This window comes from Coloeus monedula (genome assembly GCF_965178545.1).
Source record: "Coloeus monedula genome assembly, chromosome: 12".
NCBI classification, from domain to species: Eukaryota; Metazoa; Chordata; class Aves; order Passeriformes; family Corvidae; genus Coloeus; species Coloeus monedula.
The window spans coordinates 3,116,219-3,140,664 of NC_138792.1; the positions used below are offsets into that span (position 1 = coordinate 3,116,219).

The 24,446-nt window shown below is 44.9% G+C and overlaps 1 protein-coding gene across 1 annotated transcript in view; it reads left to right on the plus strand.

The window, feature by feature from the left end:
* Positions 1-3,784: 3,784 nt before the first annotated feature.
* TRPC5 (transient receptor potential cation channel subfamily C member 5) overlaps positions 3,785-24,446 on the plus strand; it is a gene marked incomplete at both ends in the record, with an annotated part of 62,566 nt that continues 41,904 nt past the window's right edge. The window contains 2 exons of the mRNA XM_082289154.1: positions 3,785-4,162; positions 19,675-20,196. Of these exons, the coding sequence (XP_082145280.1) occupies positions 3,785-4,162; positions 19,675-20,196 (900 nt within the window). The remainder of the gene's footprint in view (positions 4,163-19,674; positions 20,197-24,446) is intronic.

Here is a 24,446-nt window from a genome sequence, read left to right on the forward strand (position 1 = left end):
ATGATGAAAGTCAGGCCATTTTCGCAGTTATGGGCTGTGATTTCCAGACCTGGAGTCCAGACTAGAACTGCAAAATGAGGAAAATGCTCTCCCTGAAACTCTAAAAAGAAGAAACAGCCTTGGCAAGAAGGATGGGGGGAAGCAGTGAAGCGAGACGTGTTGTAAGGGATCAGTTCCTTGATGGGGCTGATACAACTGGAAAATGCAGGTGGCTTTTCCAGCCCATAAACCCTTCTCAGGTCTGAGAGAGAAGGTGTAGGGTCATTTAAAGCCACACACGGAGCTTCACCAGCCTGTGTTGGTGGGAGGGAACACCCTTCATGATGATGATCAAAGCAAATGAAGTCCTGGACGGTCCTGTTTCATAATGGGCCTAGTGATACATGGCTGTAAACCGGATCTGGCTCCCTCCCTTTCAAAAGTTCCACTCATCCCATTTCATCCAGGTCATTCTGGCTCCCCTGAGGCAGGGGCGTGTGGGAGTGTGTGGTGTCTGTAAAGTGGGAGCTGAGGGATGGCTCAACTCCTAACAGACCCTGAAAACTTCTTGGAGAGACAGCTCATGGAATTTTTAGTGGCAAAAGGCCAGAAACTTTCCTTCCCCAAACCTGACCAGCTGCTTTTCCGGGGATAAAACTCCGATTTCTTGTGCCAGGCACCACAGAAGTGGTGTCAGGATGAAAGGGCTTGGAGATTTGGACTAATAATTCAGGGAGAAGGGCATCTCTGCTGGGGAGAGGTGATAGAGTCCAAACTGAGTGCTAAGTCCTCCTGCCTGCAGTAGTTTGTTTTGTTTCTCTTGTTATGTTTCTCTTGTTATGTTTCTCTTGTTTCTCTCCACCTGTTTGTGGTGCAGGTATCACCACTGCATTAGCCACTCACTGGATATTGTCTGAGGCATCTGCCATCAGGCATAGGCTGGAAAGAATTTTCCTTGCCCCAGATATTAACTCAAGTAGCAGAAAATGCCTCTGTGTGAGGAGAATTCATATGGAAAACATGTATTTTCAGGCTCTGTGCACCGATTCCAAGATTTTAGTGTGACCATGTTTCTATTTTTGCTACCTTTCAGGGATATCATTGCTGCTTCTCTCTAGGCAGCACCTGTGCATTGCCTTCTCCTTCTCTTACCTGGATTTCATCAATATTTTTGTAATTTTTTAGCTGTTAAGCAGGAGACAGGACCAGTCTGGGAAACAAAAGTGTTCTAGGGCCTACCAGCATTGTCTGCTTCACCAAGAGATGCTGCCCCTGGGAGACTGGTGGTGCTGAGGGGTGACAGCTCAAGCAGGGATCTTGTGCTCATTCATTCCATCCACAGGTTTGACTGATGCTCTGTTAAATAATTTTGGTAGAGAAAGACATCAGGCTTTGAAGGTCTGTCTGTAACTGTGCAGGATGTATGGCTGAGGGGCAGCTCGACAGATAAAGGCTTTGCTGAAATCTTCCATGAACTCCAGGCAGACATTTTTATTTATTTATTTTTAATACTGCTTGCTATTATATCCAAACCCAGTCAGCAGCATGTGTTGGTCAGGCTATGCAGGTGTTGGCATGAAAGGAACTCAGGAAGATCATTAACTTTGTGAGTCCTTCCTGTTTGGTTTTATTGCAGCTTCTTAAGTGCTTGAGGTATTAACATTACTAGCTTTCTTTGGACTGGAGTTGTACTGGGAGATGAGATCTCACTGAGGAGTTAAGATATCTGAAGCTTTCTTTTCTTTCTACAAAACTGTTGGGAGGGAAAGGGATCCAACGCTGGCATGATGTTTCATAAGGTGACATTTGTTATAACTCATTGCAAATGTTACTCACCATCTACAAAACATCCAATTAAACTAAAGAGCAGTGAAAAATATCCAATTCCACTTTAGCAGCTGCACTTGTTGCCAGAATCCCTCAGGTTTTTTTGGAGCCAACAGATTCCCTCAGGAGACCTTTACATGGTGACTACTGTCCTCGGTTGGTGTTCCCTGCTCCCATCAGCCAGACTGTCACACAAGGGCAAAATTTCCCTTCCCATTTGGGTTTATTCTTACTTTCCCAAAGATCTCTTTGGTCCTTGGCTGTTACCAGGCCTGTGCTGCATCCTTTTGTCTCCTGTCAGAGTTTCAGTGAGAATTAGCTGGATCCCAGAGGGAAACATTTTCAAAAACAAAATTTGAAAATGACCTGTGATCCTCGGTCTTTTTCAAAACCAGAACAGTTGGTTCCATGTGTAGTTCATTGAAACTTGAAGCTTCTCAGTCACTGAGATTGTTCCTTAGGTCTAAAAGCTTTAGTGGAATCGTGTTCCCATAGAAAAGAAGCCAGTATATTTATGGTTTCTATTCAGATTATGGGTCCCTTTGCCTCCAGTGCCTTTGTAATGTGTCTTGAAGTTGAAACACTGGATTCTGTGGCTCTGTCTGTGCAGAGAGACACACGTGAGCGATGTGACAGCATCTCTGGGTATGTAACAAACACAAACTTCTGTCACACCTCAGGGAGAGCGGGATCCTGAGCGAGCACATTCCCCGAGGTGCCAAACTGGCTGGTGCAGCTCCCTGGCTCCCCAGGAAGTTCACAGATGCAGCTTTGCTGTCTGCTACAGCCACCCACTGTTCTGCAGTGTCAGCTGGGCTGGAGCTCAGATCCACCCACTCTGGAAAGGCAGAAATGCAGCCGGGCTCTGCGGCTCCTCGGGCACGCAGGGGGTGGTACCTGCAGAACCCTGGGTCTGCTCTGCAGCCACCACTGCCTCCTCCTCGTTATCTTTTATCAGCTCCTCCTTTTCCTCCTGGAAAGGGCACTAAAATGGACCAACGCTCCGGCTAATTTGCAGCAGGAAGCCGTTGAGCTTTGGGCAGGGAGATGGAATAAGTCACCCAATTAATTATAGCTGCTGGTGGCTCCTGGTGCTGACCTGGTGTCGTTTGTCAATGCCAAGCAGAGGTAGACAAGCCTGGTTCCTTTTTTCCTTACCTGTAAATACCCAGCCCCTGTTTCCTATGACTCCAGTCACCTGCTGGGATCTTTGAGGCATGGGAAGGAACCCCAATTCATTCTGTTCACTGCACTTGTTCCAGGGCAGGATTTACTTCTTGTTTTCCTAGGCCACAAAACAACATTGCTGCCTTTGGAGAGCAAGGGTGGAGGCTTTCTACATCAGCCTGTCTTTAGGTCCTATTTATAAATGAGGAGAGTGAGAAAGTATGTTTAAAAACATGCAAGCTTTAAAAATAAAACCGTGACCTAGTCAAAGAGTAAACATTAAGGAAAAATAAAAGACTGTTTTAAGAGACAGAAGCAGAGAAGAAGCAGTAAAATGTTCAAAATGAATCTATTACTGTAAAGAGGAGGGTGTAAATCAGCAGCTCGCATCACTGACAGTTCAGAGATGCTGAGGACCTGGCTTAGCAGTGGAAAAGGAGGAAATAAAAAGAACTTTGAGTGGGAAATAAAGCAGAGATGAGAAATCCACTGATTTGCATGTGATAGATCACCCATGAGCATCAAGACCGTGCTTCTGACCAGACAAAAGACATCAATGCCATAGTGTTTGAGCAAGATAAAAAATTATACTGAGTGTCATCGTGAGTGCCTCTCCTGAGCAGTGGTGTCACCTTTATGCTTTCAGATAACTCTTTGAGGTGGGGTTGCTCAGGGGCTGTTGAGAATACATCTTAAAAAGGGATGGGGAGCTGTTCCTGTGATGATCCTTGGGAAGTTTGTCCCCTGTGTGGCTGTGTTGTCACTGATGCCTGGTTCTCCTCCCTCACAGGTTGCCTGGTCACTATGAACAATGGCCCAGCTATACTACAAAAAGGTCAACTTCTCCCCGTACCGAGACCGGATCCCACTCCAGATCGTGCGAGCGGAGGCAGAGCTCTCGTCGGAAGAGAAAGCCTACCTCAGTGCTGTGGAGAAGGGGGACTATGCCAGCGTGAAACATGCCTTGCAGGAGGCAGAGATCTACTACAACATCAACATTAACTGTATGGATCCTCTCGGTCGCAGTGCCCTTCTAATAGCCATAGAGAACGAGAACCTGGAGATCATGGAGCTGCTGCTGAGCCACAGCATCTACGTGGGGGACGCTCTGCTCTACGCGATACGGAAGGAGGTGGTGGGAGCTGTGGAGCTGCTGCTGAATTACAGGAAACCCAGTGGTGAAAAACAGGTCGGTCGAGTGTTCCCGTTCAGTTTTGAGCCCTGCCTTAGGAAACTGCTGCTGCTCAGAGTGAAGTCCTTGATGTAGGTCCATGGCTTTAAATGCCCAGAGCAGACCGGGGCAGTCCTGTGTAGATGGTAATTCTCCAGCCTAAGCAAACATGTCTGCCTGACTTAAACTCTCAGTTTTTTCTCTTTCCCTCGGTGTTCTTTCCAACCCCACAGTGTTTGCGCACACACTGATTTATAGGTTGATTTATAGACAAGCACTTTCTAAAGGAATTTGTGGCTCTCTGAAATTATATTACAATCTGTAAATGTGAACTATTGCCATGCTGTTGTGCTGATATTAAGTGGAATTGCTTTTCATAAGTAAATCCTGAAAGCACACAAGCTTATTTGTAACTGCAAGCAAACAGTCTGCTGGGTTTCAGTCCTTCACTGGAGTGCAGACAGATCATCTTGGTCTCCCTCTCCAGAGAGCTCCAGGGCAGAAATGCTGAGGCAGGACATAACTTACAGCAGTGAGCAGCTATGACTTGTAGGAAGGATCCTTAGCTGCAAAGCCACCCTAAGTTACATAAGGATCTTTGTGGAAAAACCTCCGAGTCTGAATGCTGTCACTTCAAGTGTCACATATTGCACTACCCCAACCGATTTTTTCTGGTTTTCTTCTTTTCATTTGTGAGCACTACTGCCAATAATGAGAATAATTTATATACATTGCTGACCACTGATAATTTTTGTATATTTGCTGCTTGGAAAGGAGCATCCAAAACTTGGATAAGCCTCATATATCAAACCTCCTTTTGAAGGGAACACATCCCTCTGCGTGTGAAAGATTAATACCAGTCAATCATAGAAGAAAATGTTTTCAATGCATAGGCCCTTTAGTACATGGTTTTTCAGTAGTAATTTTATGTAGCCAAAGCAAACAATAAGGATCAACCCTGACAGAATTTAAGAGTGCTAAGCTTATTATTTAGAAATGGCAGCATTGTGCATGCTGTAGCAGTGTGACTCCAATGTGTGGTTTAAAAACTAGAGAAATAATGAAACTCCTCTATCTGGCCTAAAAATTGAAATGTTAGTACTGGGTTTTAGTCTGGCAAAATACAAGTAGCAAAATACAGACCATTTGTGAAGAATGAGCCATTTTTTCCTTGGTCTTCTAGAAATTTGAGCATCCTGCAGCTCAACAGGACAGAGAGCAGAATAGGAGAAAAGTTTTTTTCAGTAGCATGAGGAATTGCCACTGATTATTGCAGGTTAATGACAAGTTTATCCTGAAATGTCATGGAAAGCAAGTGATGGGATTCATGTGGATTTCTGTAACATCCTTTGAATACCAAAACTTGTGTCCACTCAAATCCACAGCCCTGCTGGCTTAACTGGACAGACACAGAGGTCTGTGAAATGAGGTTGATTTATTGCAGCTGAAATTCAGCTCCAGTGTCTCTAGTTCAGTGATCCATTTCATAGTAGGCCTGTTCCATTTTCCCTTAGCTCTGTGCCAGCTCTCCTTCTGTAGCTAGAATTGTATCTGCTGCAGGGTTTACAACTTGGAGGAGAGCAAGCATGTGTGGGGGAGAAGAGACGCGGTGCCAGTTTCAGCTTTATTTACAAGGTTTGTTACAAGACCAGGTTTTGTCAGTGTATTTTAAACTAGCACTGGCTTGGTGCAAGCTTCTATGAACAAACTGGGATTAACTTCCCTGGCTGGAGCTCAGGACTGCAGGAAGTGTTTGCTGGTAGAGGGCTGCAGGACCGGACTTCCCTTTCAGCTGTTTCCCTGGCTGCTCATGCAGTGATGGTGATGAACATTTATTTCATGTGTAGTGGTAGAACAAGTTGGGCCAAAGTTGGTTAGTCTGTCAAATCACAAAGCTGTTACAGGAGGGGCTTCTGAACACAAGCTCCTGATGCTAATTCCACAGCAGTATCAATATGCATTCATTAATTGTCCTTGCTGGACCCTTTCTCAGAAAGTCCTTTGGGAACCCCACACCTAATTGCTTTCACAAAAAGCACCTGATAAAGCAGAGTAGCACAGCTTTGTCCTCATCAGCTCCTTCGATGTTCTAAAACATGTAGAAACCCTGCTTTTTTGTTCGAGTAGTAACAAAAAACCCGCACCTCCTAGGAAGGTTTCTGTCTGGCTGTGAAATTTGTAAGATGCTATCACTGCACTTCTTTTATATTAGGTTTAGTATAATCTATTAATTAAATGTACAGATGGTTCAGTTTGCCTAAACAAGCCTGTGTGGGGAAGGCTTCTTGGCTCGTGTGTGGAGCCTGTTTGCCATCAGGGGCTGGCTGCCTTTGCTGCACTCTGGGCAGAGGCTCAGGAGCAGTGTCCTCTGATTGCTCTGTATTAAATGTTCATCCACCTGAGCCTGGGGTCTGGGAGGACCTGTTGGTTCCATTTTCCTGCTGCCTGCCCCTGAGCAGGTTGTTATTTGCCTCTCTCCCAAAGCCTGGTGTGTCTCTGGCTGCCGGGCATGAAGAGCTGTTCCTATTTGCGTCTGTTCGCATCAGCTCAGTTAATTGTTGTCTTTGCATCTCAAAAGCAGCCGAGTAGCATCATTCAGCATAATCCATTTCATGGGTGTGTATCTCCAGCCTTATCACCGTACCACAATCCTGGCAGCAATTCTTACAGGCTCATTCCAGCCTCTTGAGGAGTTACACTGACTGCATCTAGTTAGGAAAAGGGATACCCAAAACAAGGTAGAAAACCTTGGCCCCTCGCAGACTGGACCTGCAAAAGCAGGTTCAGGTTCACTCACCAGCCACAGAGTCTCCAAGAGGAGAGGTCCATACCCACCTCTGAGAGCTGCCCGAGGGGAAGAGCTCTGCTTTCCACCTGTACGATGACCTTTCCAGGGAGCAGAAGTTAAAAACCTTTCAAATACAAGTAGTATTTTTGCTGTACTCCTTATGTAAGAGAACCAGGGTCCCATTGATGATGTAAGGGCCGGGGGGAAATGGATGAAGGGGTTGGGCGGCACAGAGGCTTGGATCCTGTTATTAAGTGAATTTTTATGAGTCATTATTCTGCGAACCTTTGCTAGACTGCTGTTTAAGCGCCATTTACTGCGAATGCCGTGACAATGGCAGGGGTAAGTCATAGCCAGTAACTATAACAACCCGCTGCTCCCGCACTGCAGCCTGGCTTGGGAGAGCAGCAAATTGCTCTGTTTACATGTGCAGCCTGTGAGAGCCGGCAGCATGAACCACCTCGCTCCAGAGCTGCTGCAGAGCACATGAGAGATTAGTGTTCTGAGCAGTGATGTGCTCGAGTAGATGTGTTTCTTTTTAGGTTTATCTCCGAGCAAGGTTTGTGGGTTATTTTAAGATCTTAGCATTTCTCCTCAAATCCGTGCTGCCCGGTCCAGACGACTCAGAGCCGTGGTTTTGTGTGCTGTGCTGTGAGTCTGCTGGTAAAGCTGGGGAGAAGGCTTCACCAGTTACAGGCAGGGTAATGGCTAATGAACTTATGGCTAATGAAAGATACTCTTGGCTATGGGAGATTTTGGGGTCAGTGAGAGAATCGTCATGGTGCAGCCATGAGAAGAGTGTAGAGGTGTTCTGGTGTGCTTCACTCCCAGCAGAGAGTAAAGCCCAGGCTTGAAATGACCCATCCTCCTCTTCCGTAGCCAGAGCTTTTCTAATTCTGTGATTTTTACAGGTTAACTTGTTATTTCCAAATGTTACATAATTTACTCCAATTACTCATCCAAGCTTTTTATAAACCGTAGTTCACTTTGACCAGTCACACAGTTGGTCACTTAAATCATAGCATAGCTTGTTTTTCCCCAAACACTTGACAGGCATTTGGAAATCAAGCAACCTCTTCATGCATATTAAGAGGAACAACAAAACAAACTAATATTTGTGGAACTTGGAGGGTGTGCAAGTGTCGCTTTTCCTGCAGAGGTTTGTAGTCAGAGAACATGTATTTCCCAGGAAATAAAAGTGAGCCCAGTCTGGTGCTGTGATAGTTATTGTTTGATTTTCTGGGCAGTGCAGAGGCTGCTGTTGTACTGCACAGTGGCAGAGGAGTAGTACAGGTGTACATGGCATGGCAGTCCATCCTCAGTGATGAGTGTCGTGTTCTTTAAATAAGACAACACACCACTGAATAACCATTAGAAAGAGCAGGGATAGGTCTGAAATAGCAAAAATCAGCACCTGCAGATGCAGTATTGACTTTGGCCCAGGCTTAGTGAACCAGGTGGATCTTCTCTTTGGGGGTAGAAATGTTAGAATGCAAAGTTGTCTGTGCATGGGACAGGTCCAGTACGTGCAATGGCAAAACAAGGCAGTAGGCACACATCAAAATCTGGCTGGGGTCCTATGGGGTTGAAATTAACAGGGAACTTGAAATTATTATTTTTTTTCTTAATTCAGAATTACTGTAGGAGCAAGGGAATGTATATCTGAATTCTCCTTTCCTGTAAAATCTTCTGCCTCTCAACCCGTTTGATCTTTGAGTTTTGCTGGATTTTTTTCTAGAAGTGCTATCAGATGGTTTTTTTAACTATACAAACATCAATACAGTGGGCTATGTTTTCAGCCAAGCTGGAGATTGCACCTAACCTTCGCCAGCAAACAGCAGGAAATTCATGTCTGAAAACTCCCATTTCCCCCCCATATTTGATTCACTCTCAGTTTACCAGTAATAGCTGTATTTCCTGACACTTTGAAACCTGTTGAAATCAGTACAAATTTTCCAGTTGAGGTGTTCAGGGGCACATTTTTTCAAGCTGCTTGGGTGAGTTGTGTGGAGTGGTGGCAGCAGCCCCCTAAAGGTGCATCGCAGCTCTCAGATCTCGCCTGCTTCTCTGCCTCCCCGCAGGTCTGTGCTGCCTGCTGAGCCCTCCTTCCTTCTTTAAGGAGCTCTGATCAGCCATCTGAATTACTCCACAATGGTAAGCACCTTCACGGTGGCTGTTTTTTTCACAACAATCAGAGCTGACATCAGCTGTTTACATAAGGAGGGTAGGAGCATCTCTGTGGTATCTGCCAAACTTAGCGATTTGCTCGTGGCAGATGGCTCCAAATTAAGCTGGTTCACAGATGGGACTACAAATGCAATTCCTCAATAATGAGAATGAAAAGAAAAGGGATCTTAGGATTTCTGGCTGCGATTCGGTTTGTTGTGATGGTCCAAAGGCCTTCTGAAGCAATGTGATCCATATGTATTCCAAAAGAAGGAGCTTTGCAGGTACAGCCTCTGGAAGAGTGTGGTTGTGAAGAGGAAACTACAGAGAATAAAAGGCAAGTTTTCAGTCTTAGTTGCTAATCATCAGATTGGTAGAAGATTGCTGTACTGGATAGTATTAGTGAACCTAAAATTTGACCTCAAAAATCCTCTTTTAGGTGAATGAAAATCCACCTTAATCTTTGTTCAGATCCCACAGATCAACAGCCTAGAGAGAGCCTTTTGTGAAACAGAAAATATAGATTGCATTAAACCATTTTATTCTTGCCCAAATCCAGTAACTTTCTTGAGACAACCTGGTTTAGCTTAATTTCCCTACTCACACAGGGTTCTTGTCCTGTGTGCAGAAACCAGTGCAAAGTTTAGCTCTTAACCACTGACAACCCTTGATTTTAGACTTGCTTATGAGATGTACAAGCTCACTGCCAGCCCTGTGCTACCACTGATGGGACTATTTTAAGTCAAAAGAAACCGTTCAGTTCTCATAAACCTCACGATATGAAATCTAGGTTCTGCAGGCAGTTGGAAAGAGGAGAGCTTTAGGAACAGGCATCTGTATCAAGGAATTCTGTGGCTGCATTGTGGCTGTGGAGCACTGTAACACAGAGGGGAACAGGCTGATGGGTGGGACTCAAGCCAGTCATTTCCATGTTAATAGGGTCCAAAGTGAAAAGGAAAGGCTGAACCTGGTTAGAAACACTCCTGAGCAGGAGCAGGTTCTGAAGAACAGAAGCAGTTGAGAAAAATACAGCCACAAGTTCTCAGCATGGAAATATTTGAAAGGCACAATAAGGAAGAAAGATCATGTCTGAAAACAGAGAAGCAGCTTCAAAGCCTAATGGCTCCATTAGCACCCAAGCTTTTCATTATTTTTATTGATGCAGTAATAATTCACAGTTATAGTTAACATGCCTTTGACACTGGCGGCTGCCTTCAAAATGAATTCCATCTAATTAAACTAAACAACAGAGAAATCAAAGATCACTTCAGCTAATGATTACATTTAACTGTGAAATTCCTCCCTCCCTCCCTCCCCATTGCCTTGGTCCCCAAGTAATCTTAAATCTAGGTGAAGAAGAACTGGAGTGAAACATCTCCTGGACCCAGTGAGCAGCATCAAGGTTAAGGCAGTGTCAGATACCAAATTTCTGACAGTGGCTATAAGGCACTGGCTCCTTCTCCTGGGTCAATATAAAGTCTGTTACTATTTCCTAGGATGCTGGTGGGGGTCAAGCCAAGAACTGCATCACAGCATGCACAAACATGGCATGCTTGTAATTTAACATATAGACAGGTGAGAAGTCAGGAATTATCCAAGAAGCTTCCCAGAGAATTGTCTTTACTGATCTGTAGGAGTGATCTTAGTGCTTGCCTGCTCTGGGCACACTGTACAGTGTATTTTCAGTCAGATGTGATGGGTTCTCAGGATTCAGCTGGGTGGATGAATTATTGTAGGGGAACTGTCTGTAGGGGGAAAAAAAATCCCGTTTGTGCTGCTACACAAGTAAACTTCTGGGCTCTCTGTAGATCTGATGATTAAGGAGTTTACTTTCAAAAAACCAGTATTATCTACCCAGCATCCACGAATGTGCCTACTGTATCCACCTCCCTTTGCTCCTAAGCCTCCATTACAGCATCCCCTGTCATCACCCAACATGTGTTTGCCTCTGGTCTGTGTGAGTCCCCAAATCCAGAAGTCTGACATGGCTGTTTAGATTCCCTGATACAGATTTGTGGGAGACTTTTCCTGGTGCAGTAGTTATAACACATTTTTTCCAAGGGAAGCTTCTCTCTGTGGGAAAAGTGAATGTTACAAATTGCAGACTCCTCCAAAACAAAGCTCTGGGATCTATAAAGATCTGTGAAGAACTGCAGGGCAGCTTAGCAGGAGTCCCTTAGCCCTCACCTGGCTGTTGAATAGAGCTGTGCTGGGTTGGCAAAGTCACATTTACGGCTTGTTTATCCCTGTATGAGCAGTATTTTGCTATCCCATGGCAAAAAACTGCCTGATGGGGCAGCATTTTGGTGGCAGTGGTGGTGGAATATCAAAAAGGCAGTATTGGGAGCAGTATTGCTTGTCTCTGAACTGCTGTAGCAAGGGAACGCTGTGATCCAAGGTCTTTGATCTGTCATTGCCTTGGGAGGATGCTGGAAAACTGCTCGAGAGGCTCAGGGCTGTGTGAATCGTCGGTGCTTCATGGCAGTGAGAGAGGGCTGGTGTGCTCCAAGTGCTCCCCAGGCAGGAGAAGATGAGGCAGTGCCAGGCTCTGCAGCATCAGGGGCACATCTTTACCTAGAGGCTTTCAACTTCCTAGCGCTGGGAATATCAGAGGAAGTCACTGCCTGAGTGGGAATAAAGGAAGATCACAGCCACACAGATTTTTTTTCTCATGCAAGCCCCTGCCACCTGCCTAGATTGTAATTTCTTTGTTGTTGCAAACTCTGGGGTCTTTTCAGAAGCCGCAGTGTCTTCTTGGTTGGTAAAACAACAGTGCCAAAAGCACAGCTTAATATTCAAAATGGGGAATAATGAACCTCCTGGTTGGTGAGCATCAGGATGTGTTTTGTGCACCATCAGGCAGCGCTGGGCTGGCGCCAGATGCAGTAACTCACTCCTCTCTCTGACACTGTCTCATGATCCAATCTGATTTCACTTTTTTTTCCTAAAGGAATGCAATTGAATATGAACACAACCCAAGGAAAAAGCCCTCCCTTTTCAAGCCCTGTTAGCAACATATTACCTCTCCTAAACTTAATGAAACATGTCTCATCCTCACAAGGTAGTAAATGACAGGAAGAAGCGATGTTTTATGTACAAAGATGATACAAGAGGCTGTAGATAGCATGATTATTAACCTATATTAGCACATCTTGTCCTTGTTACCACTAAGAATAGATAATACAGAGACCAAGAAAAATGAATCAAAAAGCTGGACAACTCTCCCTCCCAGAATAAAGCCTGAAGAATATTAGAAAAATAGTAACCATAATAAAATATAGATTACCTTGAAGACAGAGACTGCACATTTCCAGATAACCATGGGCTGTCTTTGTTTCAGTTGTGTTTGGGGTCAGGGGAAAGCTTATCCATAAAATGAAAAAATATCTAAGATGCAGCAATGATCCTAGGTCCTTAGAGTAGTTAAGAAATTTATAGGACTGGATTAAGCAAGCTCTTTAATAAAATTAATTTCCAACCTTAAAACCAGCATTAAAAATAAAGAATAAACCCTAATAACTTTTACTCAAAACAGCTGCTCCTATCGCAGAGTAACTCTTAAAATGGTAATAAAGAAAGGTGAAAAAAGCCAAACAAACAGCATTTTATGTTTCCAAATGAGGGGGAAAAACTCCAGTCATCAGGAATATGTGAACTAGTCTGCCTATGCAATCTTGAGGAGATAATTCAGTTCACTCCCACGTCAGTAATTCTGGACTTACACCTGTGTTGGTGTCACAGTCTCAGGAGACAGCTCCAGCAAGCAGCCAGGGGATCTCTGCCTTTTGGGAATATCCATAATACTGCATTTTTGGGAGACCTGTAACATGCTGTGAGCCATGTCACTTAGGCCACTTCAGCAACTTCATTTTTGTCCAGATTTTTGATGGTCCTGAGCTTTAGTGCCACGTTTGCTGCAACTGGAGAAGTGTCCCCGTTCAGCGAGCCCCAGACCATGCAGGTGTACAATGGAGCCCAGGTTCCCTGGATGTGGCTGATGTGATAACATCACATATGTGATAAGATCACGTAATATGTGATAAGCTGGGGCTACAGTGGGCTTGTAAAACATTCCTGCACAGAGGATGATGCCTTTTCATGCTGGGTCCTAAAGTCCTGGTCACAGTCTTAGATTGCTGCTCTGGCCCCTCTGTAATTTGCTGGCAAAGAGAGGGGCAAAGCAAGATGTGTTCCAACCCAAGACTGTGAGTTTCAGGGTCTTTAGGGTCCCTTTGTGGTCGCCAGCAACTGATGCCTTTTCCTGGCCTTAAAATCAAAGAGTCAAACACGGTTAGAAGGGGAAAAGGGATTTTACCTTTGTATTTATTTTAAGGACCCTTAGGTGCACACGTCCAGGTCATATGCATCGAGATGCACCCCGCCGAGTATGCCCCCAAAGATCAGGTATAACATTATAGGTTTTACTAATTAGCAGATCTGTCAAAGATTCCCCAATGAAAGGCTCGAGTGAGCCCCCCTCCCCAAGGAACCTTCCCCTGGATGGTTCTATCTTGGTTTACAGAATGTGTTCTGGAGAGGACCTTGGGCTCTGGGGCACACTGATCCCTAGCTACGAAGCTTCTAAAATGTTGAGTCTCTCAGCTTGACAAACGAGTCCAAGAGTGTTGGCAAAAAGCACGAGGAATACAGAAGTTGTAAAAAGGTGTAACAGGGGTATAAAAGAAAAGGCAAAAAGTCTTCATGGCATCAAGGAGAAGGGACAGCCAGGAGAGGCTGCAGTTCCTCGTGGCACAACACTGCCCTGGTTCCTCTAAATAGGGGAAGGCACTCAGTAGCTCATCTCCCTGCTGGATTCAGTGGCTCCGAACGGCAGCAAGACACAGCAGTTCAGGGCAAAGGGAGCTCAGGTTGTGCTCCAGCTCAGTACAAGAGGTTCAAACACAGGTAACCCTTTGACAGCATCCCTCTGTGACTTGCAGAATCAGCCACAGTGACTGCACTCTTTCTTCATTTCATCAAGTGCCTCATCTCATCTCCTCCACATGCATGGGGAGGAGAGGGCTCAGGAGAGAGAGACACAGAGAGAGAGAGGGCTCTGACTGCAGGAACTTGCCACAGGCCATTGAAATGCATCTTTGCAAAATCCTTTCCTCTCTGAATCCCTCTGTTTTAATCCCCAACAGATGAAGTTATTACGTAGCATCAGCCACAAATGGTGACATCTTTTGACAATCTTCCTGGCTGTGCTGCATTTCCTAAACACATGGCTGAACACAAGCTCTGATGCAGCTCTGCCACTGTCAAGTGCACTAGGTTTCAGTTTAGTTCTGAGAACTAATCCCCTGGGCCTACCTCCATTTCTAAACACATGGATGAGAAGCCAAATTAAAACTGGAAGAATCTAGAGCCGATCTATCCGTATTTTGCTTTTGCTTAGTGGTTGTAGAGAAGGATATTTGGTTATACAGATAGAACAGATTGACTTTTTCACATTCTTTCAGTAGTAATGTATTAGACTGTTAATTAATTAACAACTATTAGGAGTTCTATGATTCTAAAGCATGCTCTTTTTTATTCAAAGGTACCTATTTTAGTGTTAATGTGCACCATCTGGTAACCTTGTATCAGCATTTGGCTTGCTACAAGGCACTAAAAGGTACTAATTTTCACTGTTTTGCAGTATCAGTCTGAGGGGCAGAGGTTTAATTTGGCTTTACAGGCACATTTGTAAGTCACAGAGGAGATTTTAGACGAGAAAGGGCCTTTTCTTCAGCTGGATATTTTGGGACTGCTGTATTGGAATCAGTGGAAAGCTCCAGTAACAGCAGAGCTTGCCCATAAGTACATCTACAACAACGTGTGCCTTACGCCAAAGCTTGTTCATAACCAGTATAAAAGCCCTTAAACGACTTTACTTTTAGATAGCAGTTTGTGTTGTTCATTATATTTCATTAACCAAATTGCATCATTTCAGTCAATGAATTGCTCTTGAGAGAAAAACACCAACTCCCTGTTAATATAAATACTGGCATCACTCTGATACCAGACGTCTCCCAAGGCATCTCTGCTTAAGATACTGAGTTAGTGAAACCCACACCAGTGTATCACCTAAAATAACTGCTGAAATTTATACAGCCATGTACCGTTCTCCCAGGGTCTCACATAAGGTTCCTTCCAGTGCCTAAAGGGAGCTTACAAGAAAGCTGGAGAGGGACTTTCCATAAGAGCATGTGGTGATAGGATAAGGGAGAATGGCCTTGAGCTGAAGGAGGGCGGGGGTAGATGGGATATTGGGAAGGAATTGTTCCCTGGGAGGGTGGGCAGGCCCTGGCACAGGGTGCCCAGAGCAGCTGGGGCTGCCCCTGGATCCCTGGAAGTGTCCAAGGCCAGGTTGGACGGAGCTTGGAGCAGCCTGGGACAGTGGAAGGTGTCCCTGCCCATGGCAGGGGTGGCACTGGATGGGCTTTAAGCTCCCTTCCAACCCAGCCCATTCTGTGATTCCATGAGAAGGGAACAAAGGCCCATGGGGTTCTGTCAATGAAGGAATTTATTCAGGGTTCAGGCAAGGAGCAGGATTCAGTTGGCTGTGCCAGTCACCAGATGTGCATTTCTCAAGACACATTTTCCTGTTGCTGGTACCAGGACTGACCTGCAGCCTGGCAGCACTGACTGTCCCTCGTGCTCTACTCACAGAGCTGCAGCCAGAGGCACCCCAGGACTGTGATTCTGAACAAAACCCCTGCTAAAGCTCCTTCTGACCACTGAGCCCAAACTGATGCAGCACAAAATCATCTTTATAGAATGACAGGAAGTGGCTGTGCCTGTGGCCACGCCTGTGGATGGCATGTGTGCTTCCCTCATGGGGCTGCTTGCAGAAAACGAAGTAGAAGCAGGAAATCCTTGATCAATAAACTACTCAAGCTTCCATTTCTGTAAGAATTATATTTGTAGCTTTCCAGTGAGGCTTGCACAAGTTTGTGTTGGCAGTTAGAAAAACCTTCTCTAACAGGAAGCTGAGACAAAAAGTTACACAAGCTGAAAACAATGCAGATTAATGCAGTTACAGCTTATCATGGTTATACTTACAATCCATTGCACTGATCCAGGGGAGGTGATAGTTTATGAAATGGAGATGGCTTGAAAACAGGGCAATTCCAAATGTAACAGGTAAAAGCACTATGAGTTATTTTCAGACAAAACATTATTATCCATAAAAGGCAAAAGGTGCATTTCCATTAGGCTGTTAGTTTGGTCGAGGAGAATGTTTTTGAGCTGAATCTCCTTAGTTTTCCCATTTATTGCAGTGTGGTTCACATTGCTGAGCAGTCTTGGAGCACTTGAGCTGGGTTGCTTTTATACAACACTAAACCAGAGGAGCTGCTCCAGGGACAGATACCAAACTAGATTAAATTCAAAGTAAAATTCTTAAAAGACCTACAACAAGGCCACCAGATCTTCAGTGCCAGCTTTTTTCTTTTTTCTTTCTCTGTAGTTTAATTCCTCTTACACTGTACTCACGACTAACAGCAGAGATTCCTGCTCTCTTTCTAGCCAAGCTCCTTTCCAGACGTGCACTATTTTTCTGGAAAACTTATTTTCCCATTCAGAGGAGAGCTTAGCTGCATTGAACAGCACTTTTATGTGAGCTAATCCTTCTCCTTTAATGAATTAAGCTTGTTTTTTCAGCCTCCTTTTCAAATAAAGGGGATTTTTCACTCGCTGCAGCATCCTTCAGAGCAGCAGTAGTACAGGAGTAAGCAGGCACCTTATGAGGATTAAATCTAGGCAGATGATAACAAGCATTCAGTCACTAGTTGTTAGTGGTAGCATTAATTTCTCAAATGAAAAGAACCAAGATGAAATACAGACAAGGTATTTGCTCCTGTGCAAGTAGTGACAGTAAGGTTCTGAAGGACTCAGGTTAACAGCTGGTGTCAGGTGATGCGGTTAATGGAAGAGAGTTCTGTTTTTCAGGTCACTTGATGAAAATAATCTTGGAAGAGCTTAGCAGAGCCCTTGGGGTAGAATAAATTATTCCTCTTCTGCTTCCATCACTGCAAGTTAACCTAAGACACAGGAGAAGCTGATCTGAACATGAACTCAGCTGAGTGGAGCATCAGAGGAGGAACATCAGCGTTGTTGTAATCTCTGCTGCCCCTCCAGTGAGAGAACGCAGCCCTTGAGCAAAAGCTTTGCATGGCCAGAGCTTTAAAATAGACAGTTTAGGATGCAGGTTATCAAAAAACACTTTGTGAGAAGACAACAAAAATACTTTTCACGAGATAGGCAATTTTGGGCCAATTCATGGCCTTTGGGTCAGGCAGACACTGAAAAGAGGCCTCAGCTGCCCCCCGTCACACTGTCCCTGTTCTGGGCTTTGCTGGTTTGCATTGCTGCTCAGAAATAGCTCCAGCTCCTGTGATTGGAGGCCTTGCACTGATCTGCTCCCCGGGAGCCTGTGTGGCTCTGCACCACCATTTCCCTCTTTATCCCTTAATTAAAAGTGCTGCCCAGGAAAACACACCTTCCCCGCCACCGCTCGAGTCCTCATGAAGCAGCGCTCTGTTTTGGGGGAAAGGGCTTGTGATATGAGCCAGAATAAGGGATGAGAGATCACTGCATTCGTTCCCAAACCTTGGGAAAGCCATTTTGGCATCCCCTAGATCCAGATTTAGAAAGCCTCAGGAGCAGACAGGATTAGCACTATCCCCACCTGTAGCATCACTGCCTTCTCCTCGAGTGCCCATTTCATATTCCAAGCAACATGAATACCTCATCTGTGTAAAGCTGAAAATGCCTTTTTTTACAGCCCTGGGTACAATAACTTCCATGTAGAAAAACAAGATTAAACTCGACCGTAATAGAAGTGATAGAGGAGGGAAAGCGTTCTTCCTTTGAGGCACAGGCTCTGAATACAGCAGCCAGTCACTGACTGCAAAAGGACAGGAAGAAAGATAAATGCAGTTGCATTCAAGCATCAGGTCTTTAAAAAAAAAAAAAAAAAGAGCTTCTAAGGAAGAGAAAAAAAGAAAAACGCACACCTTTCTCTTGACATTTAACAAACTACCTAAACGAGCTAAGCAAAGGGAAAGGAAGAAAGTGCAAGACCTTACGCAGAGAGCTGCTTTCAGCCTTTTGTTACTGGGTATCTTAAAATGCATTTGTCCAACCTTGCTAAGAGACACCAAGCCCTCCACGACCCACAGCAAATCCTGTTTTCTCTCCTTCCAGCCTCTGTGGGCACCAGCCTGCTTAGCAAAGCCTCTCCACACTCACGTGTCTGCAGGTTGCCCGGGATTTAACTCCTCATGTGGCGCATCCAGGGGAGCAGATTTATTCCCCAAAATGCCTGCAGCCACCCAGTGAGCCCTGCTGCTGTAACTGAGCCTGTACCTCAGCGTGGTGACCACTTTTGGGTGGTCATGAACAGTCCCTGTCACCTGTTACGTGTATTGATCAGCTTTGGCTCTTCAGTGCTCTAGGGGCTCTTACCTCCCAGGGAACTGAGATTCCAAGATTGGAGGTCTCATCACCAGCCTCAGGTGTATCCTACAGCAGGATTTCTTACCTCATGCTCCTTCATCACTGCTTTGTTTTTTGGGTTTAGGCAGACTGAGAAGCGTTCCCTGCCATTAGGACTTTTTTGGCAACAGTTTCTCCAAGACACCTTTGATATTTTCAAAGGGAAGCAGCCTCACTGTTCCCCCAACCCAGCCATGCCCCCTGGAGCAGCGGGATGTGCCAGGGCAGGAGTGGTGGGCACGGGGAGAACAGAGTGTTTGAGTAGTGATTAACACACAACAAAGAGAGCTGCCTGCCTGCAAGTGGAAACACACTGGGTGCTTGGGATGTAAGAGCATTCCCATCTAATTTTGCGCTCTGCATATAGTAATAAGACACAACAGGGTGTGCATTAAGCTCATCTTTTGAGAAGTGCAGCAGTAGCTGAATAATGCACACCCTGGAGGGGCTTATTTGTAGTGGACTATGGCTCATTAATTTTACATTTAATTTTTTTTCAAATCTGTTTTAAAAAAACCCCACCAGTCTATTCTGAGGGCAGTTATGTAATGTATCCTTACACTGAAAAATATTTTCAAATAGAAACAGTAGGAAAAAGAGAGGAAGAGTTTTGACCAACTTCAGGCCAGGGTTTGGTGTGTGCAGGACCGCCTACGAGCAGGTTCTTGGCCTGCTGGTGCAGATATATGGTGCAAATAATGGTAGTTATGGAAATCTATTCAGTGTTCACTCTTTTCTAGGCCTTTCTTTCCTTTTGTGTAATTAACTGGGCCTTTTTTCTTCTTTTTTTTCCCCATTTTGTATCTGAGCCAATATCCATTTCAGACCAGATTCATGTGTAAATCATTTGAATGGGGATGGGACTGACTTTTACACCAGACTGGCAGGATTTGGGGGGAAGTGGTTTTGCCAGAATAGCAGTGTGTGGATAAGCCTGCTGACAACAGGATGTAAAGCACAGAGGGTGTTATAAAACCCCTGTTTTGTTATCAAAAAGTGCTTTGACATCAGAGCTATGAAGGAGGGACTTCTGAATTCTGCTGCTCCACATGAGATACGCCTTCAACCCCTTGTGGTTTATCCCTCCATGCAGGTTCCAACCTTGATGATGGACACCCAGTTTTCGGAGTTCACTCCGGATATCACCCCGATCATGCTGGCGGCTCACACCAACAACTACGAGATCATCAAACTGCTTGTCCAAAGACGGGTGACAATCCCACGCCCGCACCAGATCAGGTGCAACTGTGTGGAATGTGTCTCCAGCTCGGAGGTGGACAGCCTGAGGCATTCCAGGTCGAGGCTGAACATCTACAAAGCCTTAGCCAGCCCTTCATTGATTGCCTTATCGAGCGAGGATCCCATCCTGACTGCATTCCGGCTGGGCTGGGAGCTGAAGGAGCTGAGCAAGGTGGAAAATGAGTTCAAGGCTGAGTATGAAGAGCTTTCACAGCAGTGCAAGCGTTTTGCTAAGGACCTTTTGGATCAAGCACGGAGTTCCCGGGAGCTGGAGATCATTCTCAATCACAGGGATGATCAAAGCGAAGAGCTGGATCCCCAAAAATGTCACGATTTGGCAAAGCTAAAGGTAGCAATAAAGTATCACCAGAAAGAGGTAAGAGCCGCCTAAATGTGAAGGTATCGGGTAAAATAGTTCATTTCTCGAGGTGCTATGGGTTTGTTCAGTGCTGGCTCCCAGGTGGGATTTTTTGTTGTGCCCATGGATTAGTCACAAACCAGGAGGCTCAGGGCACCTTGGTGACAGTGTGAATCTGATGACAATTGAGGGCAACAGGACTGGGACTTGCTGCAGTGGGTTGTGGCTTCTACAGCACCAATAATTTCTGTCTCAAAGCTGCTTGAATCCCATCTCATTGTAACCCATCCCCCTGCAAAGAACAGCCTTCAGGCATTTCCAGGTCTGCTAGCTCCGAAAGCTTTTCCCAGTGGCTGTTTTTGTACAGGAAGCCAGAGCTAGAAGGGGTTGTGTGGCTCCTGAAGGCTGACTCACTGGATTTCTCATGGCGTGCAGGAAATAATACAATCCACAATTCACTTCCTGCAGCCACCAAGCACTTCCAAGCACCCACTCAGCACTAACTTGAAAGGGCCAGGGAAGTGACAGCAGCTAAAGAGAGCAGGAGAGGTTGGGAGCACTCCCAGAGTCCCAGGTCTCCAAGTTACCAGCAGTTTTGTGAAAATACTCATGTGGTGCAAATATTTCTTCACATCCGTGACACCTCTTGATCCTCGGTCCTTGATCCATCTCTGTTTTCAGAGCCGAGAAGCAATTCCCAGAAATTCCAAATCCTGCCTGTAGTTCCAGAGAGGGAAGCCATTACTTCAGCTAAAGGGCACAGAGACTTTCAGAAGCCCTGCAAATCCACAGATTTATAAGTTGATTCAGTAAAGGCCAGGAACCCCAGGAGAATGCTGACAACAGTTTCATTAGTTGGCTCTGGATTTCCTTTCTCTTTCCAAACGCAGACAGAATTTAGGAGATGATATATTGCTGTTGGGCAGTGATGTTCCAGGTAATCTGAAGGAGGAGTTTGATTGCTTGGTTGAGGAACTGAATTTCAATGTGTATTACATTCTTCTGTGTCTGGATGGTCACGGGAGTGGCAGAAGATCCTGTCACACTCCTCTTTGCACTGTCTTCCCCACATCCAACACTGACCCAGTATGGTGTGATCCATCCCACCTCCCTGAAGGGCTGCATCCGAGGTACAGATAGCCAAGAGGTGAAAGATGCAGATTTCCTTTCATCCCTTTGGGTTGTTGTGCCTCCCCAGTGCCAGCCCCTCGATGCAATGAGCTGGAGCCAAAGCCTCAAACTCCCTGGGATCCAACACTTGGCCACTTCCTGCTCTTACTGGGCTGCTCTAGGGAAATGTCAGCAAGGCTCACTGGTGTCCTGTCAAGTTGTGTTTTTTGCTCTGAGACGGGGTTAGGTAACACCACAGGTGCTTTAAGGACACGGACGAGTAGTGAAGAGTTACTCTGGAGAAGGGCAATGCAGGTAATCAGGTCAATGTTCATTGAATCTGAGAAGGACCAGAGATTCTACTTCTGTTTTTCCACGGGCCTGGCAGGACCAGACTCTGCAGCCACAAGCTCCAGGTTACCCCAGCACTGCTGTGTGCAGATCACTGCAGTCCCACTGTGTCACTGGTGGCATCCAGGTGTAAATCTGTGGCTGCTCTCGTGTTCACACTCAGAAGCTGCAAGTCTGAAGCAGCTCACTGTGTTTGAAATGTGGTGCTGAACAGTCCTGAAGCTCTTTTATTTTAAAATTTTTAATCGTTGCCTGCTTTCTTGACAGTTTTTATCTTTTTTTTTTCAGGCGTATTTGACTGAATTCCAAGCATATGGACAAATTCCATGTTTTGTGACATATTCATGACAGTTCCAGCCTAAAAATGATAGCAAATATGCTCTGCGTTGCCAGCTAAAGTCAGTGCTGTTTTCAGGTGGAATACTGGTGGGCAGGGGCAGAATGAATGAGGTTGGGAAACCAGCTACTGAACCCTGTCATCCCACGTGGTTATTCACAAAAACCCTGAAGCATCCTGCAGGGCGGCTGGGGTTTTCTTATCATGATAATTAGGCCATCTTATCATGGTAATTAGCACAACACAAAACATCTAGGAAGATACAAACATCCTTGCCAGCTTCTGAAAAAATGAGTAGGAACATTTGCCAGGGAGACACTGAGAAATGTTTTTCAATCCTGACTGAAGAGTATCAGACTGAGAGGATTTTTGTGGGGACAGGAAGGAAAACAGAAGCAAGTTTGGTTTTCATGAAAGACAGTTCTGCAGAGAAAACCAGCAGACTTTTAAAAGTAGATCATCTTGTTCTGCTGAAGCTTTTTATGTCTCGACTTTAAATGGGATTGGGTTGGATGGAGAGGCTTTTTACATCTTAACGTTGACAAAGATAAAAGTCAAATCTCTGGTAGCCTAAGAGGAGAATCCAGTGTGAACTTTGGTTATTTTCTGGGGTGTCAGTTGTTACTGCAGTTGTTAGTTCTGTGTAATTTCACACTGATTTCAGACGAATTTCCTGAAGCTTTTTTCGAGTGAAATAAACCTGAATTTTTTCCCCCAAATATGAAATTATTCCATTTCAGCTTAATCAGGGAGATAAGGTCAACTTCAAGATTCTTTTCAGGGAAGCTGTTAAGGGGAAATGGGTGAAGAGATCGTGGAGTTTGTCTCTACAAAGGCTGGAAAAATCTCCCATTCCGTTTTTTTTTCCCCCAAAAAAACCCCTTGGGAGGTACAAGTTTTTATTATTCCCAAACATGACACATGCTAAGCATTTTATAAACTGAGAAATGTGTTGCTCATGAGGAAGAAGACTGTTCTTCTTTGGAGGAGGGCCAAAACAATGGAGAATGAATTTGTTGCTTTTCCTGTTTGTTTTTAATAAGCCCCTAAATCCTAGAAGGTAAATTACTGTTTACACAGAAGGTAAAAAAAAAAAAAAAAAAATCAATTACACAGGAAATATTAAAATGTGCCCTTAGGTAGCTTTGTAGTATATTTTATGGCAGCAAATGGTAAAAACATGCTGTGAGATGTTCTTAAGCTCCCTCTCCCTTCTCATCTGAAGTGTAGAATGGTTGTCCTCAGTTTCAACTTTCTCCAGAAGGTGGGAAGGACTTAATAGCTGTGAGCCCTCTTTGCATGGCAGTCACAAAATACTAGGGAAAAATGAGGACAGCACTAGTACACTGTGGAACATGATGAGTTAGACCCAGCACGGACACATCAGTTCTCTCAGTCCTCTGTTAAAGAAATTATTTTCCAAGGATCACAGTAATTAAGGTCTAAGAGACCAGCAGGCTTTTCATAAATGCTCTGTAGTATGTGGCATTTGTCTTCATGTTATTACTCTTCCAGTTCTTTTATTCATGACTAATTTTGGAAGGAGAAAGGGTGCTGAGGGCCTAATAGGAAAAGGCACAGCTCAGCTGTTGAGGATCAGTCTTCGCTGTGCTCTCCTGGCACCACATTAGCTCTGCATTTGTTAATTTGTTTGCATTTCTAAGAAAAGATGGGGAAAAGTCATCTCTTAGGATCTTGCCAGTCTCGTAAAGCACAGTTGTGTGTACAGGGTGTATGGCGGGGTTAGGGAATCAGAGCAGGGGCAGCACGCAGAGAGAATTTTTATGTCCCTTTAAGTTTTTTTTTGCTTTGCCAGTAATGTAAAACCACCACAGCATAGCACTGAATGAGGTCTAAAAGGGCAGATTTCTCCTGGTATTTAACATTCTGCTGAGCCACAAGGATAGCAAGACACATTCCGCTTATTCCTGCTTTCCCGCTTGCCATCACAGGTTGTTCACATCTCCGAAATGAAGTGAAACATCACAGTAGTGGGGGTTCTAATGTGTTTTTCTGGTGCTGGCAAATAGCTGTGCAGGTTTAGTTTATGTGTCTGTAAGAAGGTCTACACAATGCAAGGCGCTCAGCAAAACCCCATTATTTTATCTATGACTCTATTGCTTAGCACTTCCACAGAATTAGATCAAAGGAGTGCACAGAGAAATTCCCTCTCAGAAACCCTTAACCTCCATCTCTCTTCCTCACCGTGCTCTAATCAAATGGCAGGAGAGGACAGAAGCAGAATTGTTTGCTTTTCTGATTTAAAAACAGTGCTCTTCGCCGTTTTTCTCTTCAGGATGGAGCTTCAACAGTTTCAGTCCTTTTTTTTTTTTTCTTTTTTTTTTTTTTTCCAGGACATTTACATAGACAAGCACCTCCTGAGATGCAGTTCTGGAGTGAATGAATAATCATTCCTGCCATGCCGCATATTTTTCCGCTGTGTCTTGACTCTTGTCAACTGTGTGGCTGC